The following is a 12,934-nucleotide window of genomic DNA, read 5'->3' as shown; positions in this document are numbered from 1 at the left end:
ATTCCTGGTATGGACTGTCTAAGAGGAGGTAGTATGGACCTTGTTAGAGAAATGTGATTGTGTGTGTTCTGACATGTATGGTGGCTCCCCAGGGAATGGGCTCAGATGCCTGTCCTTCTTTCATCTGTGTAAGAACTTTCTCAGGGCTGGAGTCTGACTGTCAAAAGCATTTAAGACAAATATACTAGAGGCAGCAGCTTGAAGCAAAGGATAACAGGGCAAGTAGGCAAAGACCAAAAAGGCTAGGAAAGAAGAGTCTAGTAAAGGAAGACACATGGGGAGATAAGGGCTCTGAGAAGCTCCCATATATACCAGGGCATCTAGAAGGACATCACATGCCCAGGGCTGGAGGCATGCTCAGAAATGACCCTAGGAACTTTAAGCTTTCACCTCTGGCTGATCTTTAGGCTTGTAGACTCATAGAGCAAGCCTATATGAAAAAGGAATGATCCCAAATCAGTAACTTTATTTTAGCAATAAAGAACTAGAAAAAGAACATACTAAACCCAAAACTAGCATAAGAAAGGCAATAATAGAGATAAGAACAGAAATAAATGACATACAGAATAGACAGAATAAATGCCAAGTTGGTTCTTTGAAAAGGTCAACAAAACTGGCAAACATTTAGCCAGAAAAAAAGAGAAGACTCAAAACTTATAATGAAACTACAGAAATCAAGAGTGTGGTACTGACATAAGGATAAACATACAGATCAATGGAAAAGAGTCCAGAAAAATTATCTCAGGCATCAGTGGTCAATTAAATTTTGAACAAGGATTCCAAGATCATTCAATGGGGGAAAATAGTCTCTTTAACAAAAGGGGCTGGGACAACTGAAAGTCACATGCAAGATAATAAAACTGAATCCTTCTCCATAAACTACTCAAAATAGATCAAAGACTTAAACATAAGAGTCAAAACTATAAAACACTTAGAAGAAAACACAGGGGGGAAAAAAATCTTCAAAACCTTGGTTTGGCAATAGTTTTTCAGACACCACAGGACACCAAAAACAAAAGCAATAAAAGAAACAACAAAAAAAAGATAAACTGGACTTCATCAAAGTTTAAAACTTTTGTGCATCAAAGAAAACTATAAACAAAGTGAAAAGTCAATCTACAGAATGGTTAAATACATTTGGAAATCATATACCTTTTAAGAGTCTAGTGTCCAGAATGTGGTAAGCTTTACAACCCAACAAGAAAAACACAACTCAATCTTAAAATGGGACAAAGCATCTGAATAAACATTTCTCCAAAGAAGATATGGCTAAAACAAAAAATCTCAAATAACAAATGCTGCCAAGGAGATAGTGAAATCACAACCCTCATATACTGCTAGGTGAAATGTAATAATAGTACAATCACTTTGGAAAATAGTGAGTAGTTCCTCAAAAAGTTAAACACAGTTACTATATAACAATTCCACTATAGGTTATATATAATACCAAAGAATTAAAAACAGATGTTCAAACAAATATTTGTACATTAATCTTCATAGCAGCACTCTTCACAATAGCCAAAAAGGGAAAACAAATCAAATTTCCATTCATCCAACAAACAGATGGATGAATAGGTTAACAAAATATACAATGACCATGTAACGGAGTATCTTTCAGCTACAAAAAGGAATGAAATACTGATATATGCTATAACACAGATGAGTCTAGAAACACTATGGTAAGTCAAAGAATGCAAGCACAAAAGGTCACATATTACATGATTCCATTTATATAATAGATTACATTATCCAAAACAGGTAAATCCATAGAGACAGACAAAAAGCAGGTTGGGTGTCTCCACGAGCTGAGGACAGAAGAAATGAGAAGTAACTGCCTAGTGGATAGTTTCCTTCTGGAGGGATGATAATGCTTTGGAACTAGACAGTGTAACAGCTGCACAACTCTGAATGTATGAAGTGCCACACTTCAAAATAGTTAAAACGATGAATTCTATGTTTTATGTATTTTATCACAATAACAGTAATAAAACCTTAAAGGCAAATTGCAGAGTCAGGGAGATTTGAGTTAAGACCTAGTTCTATACTCTTGATGTGTAACCTTGAAGAGGTCACATAAACACTTTATGGTTCTGGTTCCTCATCTTATAAAAAAATAAGGACAACAATAGCACTTACCTCAAACTATGCCTTAATGAGCATTAAATGAGATAATATATAGCAATATAATTAAAAAGATATGGCACAAAGGTAGAACTGAGTGTTACTAATTATCAATCCTTTCTATCTTATGATATTTACTTGTACATCAAATTTCTAATACCATACTAACAAAACAAGGAAAAAAATCACTAGCTGAAAAGACTGAGTATCTCAAGGCAGTGAATCAATACAAGATGGAATGAACGTGAACTCTAAATGACTGTATGGAGCATAAAGCCCCTATCTGTTCAATCTCCCCTAACCAATCTACATTGGAGTGTAACATGACCACGTAATAAATGTTTACTATGCTAAACCATTAAAACCTCAGGGCTTACCTATTATTACAGCAGCTAATCTTATTTATCTTGTTTAATGCATGTAATCAAGAATGGATGTTACATATTGAAAATGTACTGTATCTGTCAACAGGTCACTCACAAAATAGATTCCAGGACTGGAAAGAAACCAATACTTAATACAGTGAAACATCCATCCTGTATTTGCTCTCCCTCACTCCAGCTTACTAAGCAGTAACTGGAAGCCCCTTCCCTCAAAATTTCAGCACCTCTTCCTCCCTAACACAGAGTAACTGACCACAATAATTCCAGCAAACTGTCGTTTGATTACTGGACATCTTACACCAGCAACTCCCACCTTAACTTCTTCATCCCCAGAACCTATACTTTCAACTACAAGTATGTATGCAGCTATCAAGAGGAAGAGGAATACAAGGAATTAGCCTCAGGAGGCATACAAGGAATTAGCTGAGACTACAGAAGAGTCCTCAAAGTGAACGCTGGGTGGAGCTGCATCTGCTGCACGCTATGGGCTTGTGCTTCCACCTGTTTCCCTCCTCCCTTTGCCTGGTACCAAGGCCCTGGACACATAACAGACCAGGTTTCAGGCATGCATTTTTGTAAGTAGGTAACTTTTGTTTTTATGTGTCCTTTGCATATTAATTTTTTTTTTGGTTTTTTTTTGCATATTAATTTTAACATTTAAAATTCTGTAAAATTGTTCCAACTTTATTACATCTATTAATACCACCTTCTACAAATGATTCTACACTTTTTACATAACCCTTCAGCAAACGATACTGGTCATGTAACAGTAATAAAACGAACATTCATTCAAGTAAAGAGCTGAGACAAACTTAAGAAAAATACTAACCAATTAACAGTAATAGGCGATATTTACATTTGACAAATATAAGGAGGTAGTCCATGAACTACTAAGTTTCAGAACTATTAGCATAACTGACAGAAGTCTATAGGTAAAAGCAGGAAAGCAAAATAGAGGGAGGTTGAAGGGCAGAAATTTCCCTATCCAACATGATAGGCAGTTAATAGATACTCTATAAGTGAGAGTCAAGATACAGTTTTAAGTGTAACACTTTTAGAGGCAATCAAACAATAAATTTTAAAAAGGGTAGATCACAGAGAAGTAGTGGCAACTGAGTATAAAGTAACAATTTAAAAATTTCATCTTCCATAGTAGCAAATCAATATACTATTTATAACTAATAAATAAAGAAAACAACTAAAAATTAAAGTCTACATCTGTTTGAGGAAATGGTTGTGAGCACTAACAGGCAAGCTTTTCCTTTTCATGTTAAACTTCTATACATTAACTGTTCTCATTTGCATTTTATCTTTTGTAAGAAGAAAAATCACACAAAAAGGTAAAAAAAAATCATATTTATTAAATAAATAATACTGTTTTATTCAAATACAAACCACATTTGATAAATATAGAATATACAAATAAAATTTGGCATATTATCCTTTTCTAGCAGATTTTTGTTGAAATTAATACATGAAACATTATACTTCAGTATAAAGAAACACGACCTAACCATGGATCAGGAAATTCATTCCTAGTGTTTGAGTAGAGGTCTAAAAGATTAATTGTAATTTTAAAAAAAGCAAGAATGATGTATCGTAATATTTTAAATTAAACTTGAAAATATTTTAAATATGATTACTTACTAGAATTCTGTGAGCCTCCAGGTTTATTTTCATTCATTTTACTAGGAAAAATAAGAATATACAATCAGACATCTTAATTTTAAAATTCTCAAATTACCCATTTTATTCAGATTTAGTCAATGTATGATAACAAACAAGCTGCATGATCACTTCTCACTCCAGTACTTTATTTCCTCACCTTTCCACATCTAAGACCAGTAATTTTCAACAAAGGTGGTAAATTCTGGGGACAGTGTTGAAATGGGAGGGAATGTTTTTTAGTTATCAAAAAAATTAGGATGACTACTGGTATTTACTGAAAAGGAGACCCAACTCAGGACATACCAGGAGCAAAGAGACTTAAGACTATCAAATTTCTAGCGGTTTCACAAACCTACTACAGAAAATTCCATAAACACATGATTTCAGCACCTCACCTAAAATAAACATAAAAATTTTAACTTATAAACAATATTTAGTCAGTATTCCAACAACAGATTTATATTTGAGATTCAATCTCTTCAGCTTATAATTTCTTACCCTTCCCCTCTGCAGATAAATTGCAACTACTGCTTACTTAAGTTCATTGGATTGATAATTCAGAATGATTGAGGTCCACGTGGCTATGTCTTGTCCTCCTCTTTCCCTTCAAACTATAAGGACCTGGCCATCTCTCTAGGTTCAACAATGCAATGAAGTTCTGTCTAGATTTTTATAATATATGTTCAGACAACTATAAGACTTAAAGAAAGGTACCTAAAGATTCTTAATCACAAGCCTCAAAACTCTGACCTAAACAAGTGTTTTCGCATCTTTACAAATAGAAAAGAATAGGAGTATCAATCTCACATACCAAAAAAAAAAAAAGTAATACAGGAATATATAGTACTTCATGCTGAAAAGCCTCCAAATATCACTGGCTGCAAAATGATAATCCTTAGAAAGATCTCCAGTGCTATCAAAACATGAACAAGAAAGGTTTTTCCTGTGTGCAACAATCTAATAAGTACTCTATATATGCTTTTCAAAGTGTATTAATACACAGTATTCCACACAGACCAATGGAATAAAAATAAAGAACCCAGAAACAAATTCAGACTTTTCCAGTCATTTGATTTTTAACAAAGGTAACAATAAAAAGAAGTCTTTTATCAACAAATGATGCTGGAAAAAATGGATCTCTGCATGGAAAAAAGGGAAACTTGAGATTCACACTTTACACCATAAATAAAAATTAGTTTCAAGTGGATCATAGATCTTACTGTGAAAGCTGAAACTATTAAAGTTTTAAAAGAACTTCATCAAACTTAAAAGATTCTACCCATCAAAAGATATCATTAAGAAGGTAAATTCTGCATGCCACATACTGGAAGAAAATATTTGCAAAAGTGTGTCAAACAAAGACTTGTACACAGAATACATAAAGAACTCCTAAAACAATACAAAGCAAACAATTAAGAAATGGGCAAAAAACATGAATAGACACTTCATGAAGCAAGATACACAAATGGCCAATAAACATGTAAAAAATGCTCAACATCATTGTTAATTAGGATGATAAAAACTAAAACCACTATGAAGACTACTTTATACCTGTAACAATGTCTAAGATTAAAAAATAAAAAGACCATAACATCAAACACTGGAAAGGATATGAAGCAACTGGGGAATTCTCATAAATTGTTGATGGGAATGCAAAACGGAATAATCATTTTGAAAAGTTCTAGTAGTTTCTTAAAAGTTAAACATATATACACAAGCACCTAGCCTTTGATCTAGGAATTTCACAGCCAGGTATACATCCAAGAGAAATAAAAAAACATATAGACTAAAAACTTATATAAAAATGCTCATAGCAGCTGTCTTCACGATATTCCCAAACTGGAAGCCTACAAGTCCATCAACAAGAAAACTGATATGCAAATTGCAGTCTATTAATAAGATGCACTACTACTTAGCAATGAAAAGGTAACAAGTGCTGCAGGAAGCAATAAAACAGATAAATCTACAAATATACTGTGTCAAAGAAACTGCACACTACTATTATCTACATTATTCCATTTACATGAAGTTCTTTACGTTTTTTTTTAAATAAGTAACTTATCAGGGAAAAAATATCACAACAGTGCTAGTCTCTCAACTGGGAAGATGATGGGAAGGAACTTAAGTAAACTTTCTGAAATATCCTACTCTTCCTAGGATGATCTAAGAAAGCAACTTTAGGAGAAGAAATGTTCAAAAAGCTCTTAATTCTGTAATTTTCAAGGAAACACCACCTTAAGCCCACTTCACAGCTCAGACCTAATGTTGATTCTTTTTACACATAACCTTGGCTTTGCTTTGACCCTATCAAAACACTACTTCATTTAAATTTCACTTCAGTGCCACCCTTCTACAAAATCCTGTAAGAAATCTATTTTACTCTTTGGGGCAAAGCCTGATGGTTCCCCTGGTCTGTGATCTCTCTCATTGCATTGTCAACAAACCTAACTCAATCACACTACAGGTTTATCCCTGGTGGTTTTAGGCCAGCTGGGCTAGAACAGGTGAAAGGCAAATGTCACAAACATAAACTGGGGAATCTGTTTAAAGGGTATATAGGAGTTCCTTTCACTATTCTTACAGTTATTTTCTAAGCTTACTTGTACTTGTGTTAGTTACTCAGTCGTGTCTGACTCTTTGTGACCTCATAGACTATAGCCCACCAGGCTCCTGTGTCCATGTAATTCTCCAGGCAAGAATACTGGAGTTGGTTTCCATTCCTTTCTCCAGGGAAACTTCCTGACCCAGGGATCAAACCCAGGTCTCCCACACTGCAGGTGGATTCTTTACCATCTGAAACATGTGGGAAATCCTTTCTAAGCTTAAGATTATGTAAAAATTAAAAGTTACTCCCAAACAGGATAATGTTCCAAAGGTACTACAAAACTCATATTTTTGACTGGTTCACATCAGCTTTCTTCCTAATCCACAGCAAGCCAATGATGCTTTACTTCAGTCAAGAGTCTCTAAAACAAAACTTCAAAAAAAAAAAAAAACCTCACATATTTTTAACTGGGTTTTATCATTTTCTTTCCAGTACATGAATTTTAAGCCCTTCCAGGGCTCCCCTGGCGGCTCAGATGGTAAAGTGTCTGCCTGCAATGCCAGAGACCTGGGTTCAATCTCTGGGTCAGAAGATCCCCTGGAGAAGGGAATGGCAAACCACTCCAGTACTCTTGCCTGGAAAATTCCATGGACTGAGGAGCCTGGTAGGCGACATATATACATATATACGTATATATCTCAGTATATACATATATACGTATATATCTCAGTAACAGCCCAAGTCTTGGTCTTAGAAATACTATCAAAATATTCCCCCCTTCCCTGAGAAATCATTAACAATTTAATGAAGAACTCCAGAAGGCCACTATCTAGACATATTCTGAGTCTCCTGTATTGCTTACCTCCACTTGGTCAGTCACTGACACTCAGTTTGAATCTCCTCCCTTCAAAAGTTGGAGCCTAATTTCTTTTTCCTTGACTGTGGCTGTGCTTAGTAACTTCCACCAAAAAGTCTGGCAGAAATGACAAAGCGTAACTAGGTCATAAAAGGCATTATGACTTCCTCCTCTCTATCATGGATCACTTGTACTAGAGGAAGCTTACTGCCATATCCTAAAGACTCAAGACGCTCCTAGGAGAGCTCCACTTGGCAAAGAACGGAGGCATTTACCCACAGTTATATATGTGAACCATTTTAGAAATAAATCATCCAGAACCATTCAGGCCTTTATAAGACTGCAGTGTGGTTGCCAGCCTAAGAACAACTTCATGGAAGACCCAAAGCCAGAATCACACAGCTAAGCTGTTCCCAAATTTCTGACCCACAGAAACTGACAGATAATAAATGTCTGTTCTTATAAGGCACCAAGTTTTGCAGTGATCTGTTACACAGCAATAGATCACAAATATAATAAAGTGAGCCAGACTCCCACTCACTCTGAGAGGCTGTATTAACAGCTTTTTTGTGGAAATCTTAGGATTTTCAATAAATAAGATCCCGTTATTTGCAAACACATATTTACTTCCTCTTTTCTGACATAGATGCTTTCATTTCTACTTCTTGACTGATTGCTCTGGCTAGGACTTCTAGTACTCTGCTGAATAGGAGTGGAGAGAGTGGGCACCCCTGTCCTGTTTCTGATCCTACAGGAAAAGTTTTCAACCTTTTACCATTGAGTAAAATGAGAACTGTGGGCCTGTCATCTATGACCTTTAAAATTTTGAGGTATTTCCCCCTTCTATACCTATTAAGTTGAGAATTTTTTACATGAAAGGATGCTCAGTTCAATTCCTTCACTCAGTCATGTCCAACTCTTTGCGAATCCATGGACCGCAGCACGCCAGGCTTCCTTGTCCATCACCAACTCTAGGAGCCTGCTCAAGTTCACGTCCATTCAGTTGGTGATGCCATCCAACCATCTCATCCTCTGTCATCCCCTTCTCCTCCTGCCTTCAATCTTTTCCAGCATCACAGTCTTTTCCAAGGAGTCAGTTCTTCACATCAGGTGGCCAAAGACATTTATAATACCATCAAAAGGACTGAACTATTTAATAAATGTAACAAAGAGGTACAAGATTTATATACTGAAAGCCACTAAACACTGCAAAAAGAAATGAAATAACCCAAATAAATGGAAAGAACTCTGTTCATGGTTGGAAGACTTAATATTTTTAAGATGGCCATTCTCCCCAAAGCAATCTATATTCAATGCAATCCGTATAAACGTCCAATGATCATTTCTGTAGAAGTGGAAAATCTGATCCTAAAATCTGTAAGAAATTATGAAGGCCTGAATAATTAAAGCAATGTAAAAAGTTGAAAGAATCATACCTCCCAATTTGAAAACTTGCTACAACACAATCGTAATAAAAAAAATGGTGAGACTGGCATAGGAAAGACATAGAGAAGAAGTTAAGAGGCAAAAAATAAATCCATATATCTATGATCAGTTAATTTTCAACAAAAATGTCAAAACCATTCAGTGGCGAAAGAACAGTCTCTTCAACAAATGGTGTTGGGTGCTTGATTCGGCAGCACATATACTAAAATTGGAACGATACAGAGATTAGCATTGCCCCTGTGCAAGGATGACACGCAAATTCGTGAAGTGTTCCATATTTTTTGGTAACGATAACCCTATATGCAAAACAGAAAAAGAGACACAGATGTACAGAACAGAATTTTGGACTCTGTGGGAGAAGGCGAGGGTGGGATGTTTCTAGAGAACAGCATCGAAACATGTATATTATCTAGGATGAAACAGATCGCTAGCCCAGGCTGGATGCATGAGACAAGTGCTCGGGCCTGGTGCACTGGGAAGACCCAGAGGAATCGGGTAGAGAGGGAGGTGGGAGGGGGGATAGGGATGGGGAATACATGTAAATCCATGGCTGATTCATGTCAATGTATGACAAAAACCACTACAATACTGTAAAGTAATTAGCCTCCAACTAATAAAAATAAATGAAAAAAAAAAAAAAAATGGTGTTGGGCCAGTTGGGTGGCCATAGGCAAAAGAATGAAGGTGGACCTCTATCTCACACTACACACAAAAATTAACTCAAAATGGTTTGAAGATTTAGCATGTAAGAGCCAAAACTATAAAAATCTCAGAAAAAAAACGATGACCTTGGATTTGGCAATGGTTTCTTATGTATGACACCAAAATCACTAGAAGCAGAAAGAGTAGACTGGATTACATAATCAAGACAGTGAAAAAGAGAAGATATCTGAAAATCACTACTTGATAAGACCCTGATGCTGGGAAAGACTGAAGGCGGGAGGAGAAGGGGATGAAAGAGGATAAGATGGTTGGATGCCATCACTGACTCGATGGACATGAATTTGAGCAAGCTCCGGGAGTTGGTGATGGACAGGGAAGTCTAGCATGCTACAGTTCATGGGGTCACAAAGAGTCGGACACGACTGAACAACTGAACTGACTAACAGACTTGAAAAGGATCTAGTATCCAGAATATACAAGAAACTCTTACAACTCAACAACAACAAAAAAACCAACTGAAAAACAGAAAGGATCTGAACAGACATTTCTTCCAAGAAAATAAATGGGCAACAAGCACATGAAGAAATGCTCAACATCGTATTCCTTAAGGATATGCAAATGAAAACCATAATGAGATACCACATGTGAGATCTGTGCTAAGGTTACCATAATTTAAAAATAAAAGGAAAACAAGCAAAGGCAAGGATAAGGAGAAAATTGCAACCCTCATACACTGCTAATGAGAATGTAAAATGGTACAGCTACTGTGGACCAATACTTCAGCAGTTGCTCAACACATCACAGAATTGTCACATTACCCAACAATCACACTACGTACAGTTTTGGACAGTTCCCTTTATGCCACTTTACTTTTACAAAAGACCCACATTATACGTGTTTTTGCTAACCAAAAAGAAATCCAAAAAGGATCTTCATCTTTACAAAAAAAGAAAGATAATTAGTTCTTTATTATATCCCATTTCAGCCTACAAAAGATGTCATATGAATGCTCTGCTTCCAGATGGCTGGGTAAGCCTGTACTTACTGAAAAGGTTTGAAAACAGATATTCAAACAAGAGGGCTTCCTGGTGGCTCAGCAATAAAGAATCCGCCTGAAACACAGAAGCTACAGAAGATGTAGGTTCAATCCCTGGGTCAGGAGGATCCCCTGGAGAAAGGAATGGCTACCCACTCCAGTACCCTTGCCTGGAAAATTCCATGGACTGAGAAGCCTGGCAGGCTACAGTCTGTGAGGTCTCAGAGTTGGACATGACTGAAGTGACTTGGCATGCACATTCAAACAAAAACTTTCTCAAAAATGTTCATAACAGCAATACAGACAATAGCTAAAAAACAGAAACAACTCATCTGTCTGTCAATCAGTGAACAGATACACAAAATGTGGTATATCCATACAATAGAGTTTGATTCAGCTATTTTAGAAAATACAGTACTGGCTTATGTGACAACATACATCAACCCTAAAAATATACTAAGAAGCTAGAAATGAAAAGTCATATACTGTACTGTTGTTGTCCGGTCATTAAGTAGCATCCAATTCTGTGACTCCATGGACCGCAGCATGCTAGGCTTCCCTGTCCTTCACTATCTCCCAGAGTTTGCTCAAATTCATATTCATGGAGTCGATGATGCCACCCAACCATCTCATTCTGCTGCCTTCAATCTTTCCCAGCATCAGAGTCTTTTCCAACGAGTTGGCTCTTTGCATCAAGTGGCCGATGTATTGGATGGAGCTTCAGCTTCAGCATAAGTCCTTCCAATGAATATTCAGGGTTGATTTCCTTTAGGATTGACTGTATAATCCCACTTATATGAAGTATCTAGAATAGGTAAATCTACAGAGACAGAGAGCAGATTTGGGGTTTCCAGGGATGGCAAAATAGGAAATGTGAAGTGACTGTCTAATGGTGTGAATTTTCCTTTCGGAGTGATGAAAAGGTTTTAGAACTAGATAGAGGTAATGGTTGCACAACACTGTGAATGTGTGAATACACGGCACTGAGCTATACACTTCAAAATGGTTACTCTTTTTAAAAAATTAATTTATTTATTTTAATTGGAGGCTAATTACTTTACAATATTGTAGTGGTTTTTGCCATACATTCACATGAATCAGCCATGGGTGTACATGTGTTCCCCATCCTGAATCCCCCTCCCACCTCCCTTCCCATCCCATCCCTCAGGGTCATCCCAGTGCACCAGCCTGGAGCACCTTGCCTCATCCATCGAACCTGGGCTGGCAATCTGTTTCACATATGGTAATATATATGTTTCAATGCTATTCTCTCAAATTATCCCACCCTCGCCTTCTTCCACAGAGTCCAAAAGTCTGTTCTTTACATCTGTGTCTCTTTTGCTGTCTCGCATATAGGGTCATCGTTACCATCTTTCTAAATTCCATATATATGCATTAATATACTGTATTGGTGTTTTTCTCTGACTTACTTCAACTCTGTATAATAGGCTCCAGTTTCATCCACCTCATTAGAACTGATTCAAATGCATTCTTTTTAATGGCTGAGTAATATTCCATTGTGTATATGTACCATAGCTTTCTTATCCATTCATCTGCCTGTGGACATCTAGGTTGCTTCCATATCCTAGCTATTGTAAACAGTGCTGTGATGAACATTGGGGTGCACATGTCTCTTTCAATTCTAGTTCCCCTGGTGTGTATGCCCAGCAGTGGGATTGCTGGGTCATATGGCAGTTCTATTTCTAGTTTTTTAAGGAATCTCCACACTGTTCTCCATAGTGGCTGTACTAGTTTGCATTCCCACCAACAGTGTAAGAGGGTTCCCTTTTCTCCACACCCTCTCCAGCATTTATTGCTTTTTTGATAGCAGCCATTCTGACTGGGGTGAGATGGTACCTCTCTGTGGTTTTGACTTGCATTTCTCTGATAATGAGTGATGTTGAGCATCTTTTCATGTGTTTGTTAGCCATCTGTATGTCTTCTTTGGAGAAATATCTGTTTAGTTCTTTGGACCATTTTTTGATTGAGTTGTTTATTTTTCTGAAATTGAGCTGTATGAGCTGCTTGTATGTTTTTGAGACTAATTCTTTGTCAGCTGCTTCATTTGCTATTATTTTCTCCATTCTGAAGGCCGTCTTTTCACCTTGCTTAGAGTTTCCTTCGTTGTGCAAAAGCTTTTAACTAGGTCCCACTGTTCATTTTTGCTTTTCAATTACTCTGGGGGTGGGTCATAGAGGATCCTGCTGTGATTTATG

The 12,934-nt window shown here is 36.7% G+C and overlaps 1 protein-coding gene and 1 non-coding gene across 3 annotated transcripts in view; one reads left to right on the top strand and one right to left on the bottom strand.

Moving 5' to 3' along the window:
• The window catches only part of G2E3 (G2/M-phase specific E3 ubiquitin protein ligase), a 67,755-nt gene that overhangs the window by 39,718 nt on the left and 15,103 nt on the right, over positions 1-12,934 (bottom strand). For both annotated transcript variants that reach the window (XM_043921439.1, XM_043921440.1), the window contains exon 2: positions 4,152-4,192. In XM_043921439.1, coding sequence (XP_043777374.1) covers positions 4,152-4,192 — 41 coding nt within the window. The remainder of the gene's footprint in view (positions 1-4,151; positions 4,193-12,934) is intronic.
• LOC122707067 lies at positions 9,198-9,301 on the top strand. The gene has a single exon (XR_006344598.1). It is a non-coding gene; the product is annotated as a U6 spliceosomal RNA (small nuclear RNA).

Source organism: Cervus elaphus, chromosome 13, assembly GCF_910594005.1.
Source record: "Cervus elaphus chromosome 13, mCerEla1.1, whole genome shotgun sequence".
Classification (NCBI taxonomy): domain Eukaryota; kingdom Metazoa; phylum Chordata; class Mammalia; order Artiodactyla; family Cervidae; genus Cervus; species Cervus elaphus.
This window is presented reverse-complemented; position numbering and strand designations above follow the sequence as displayed.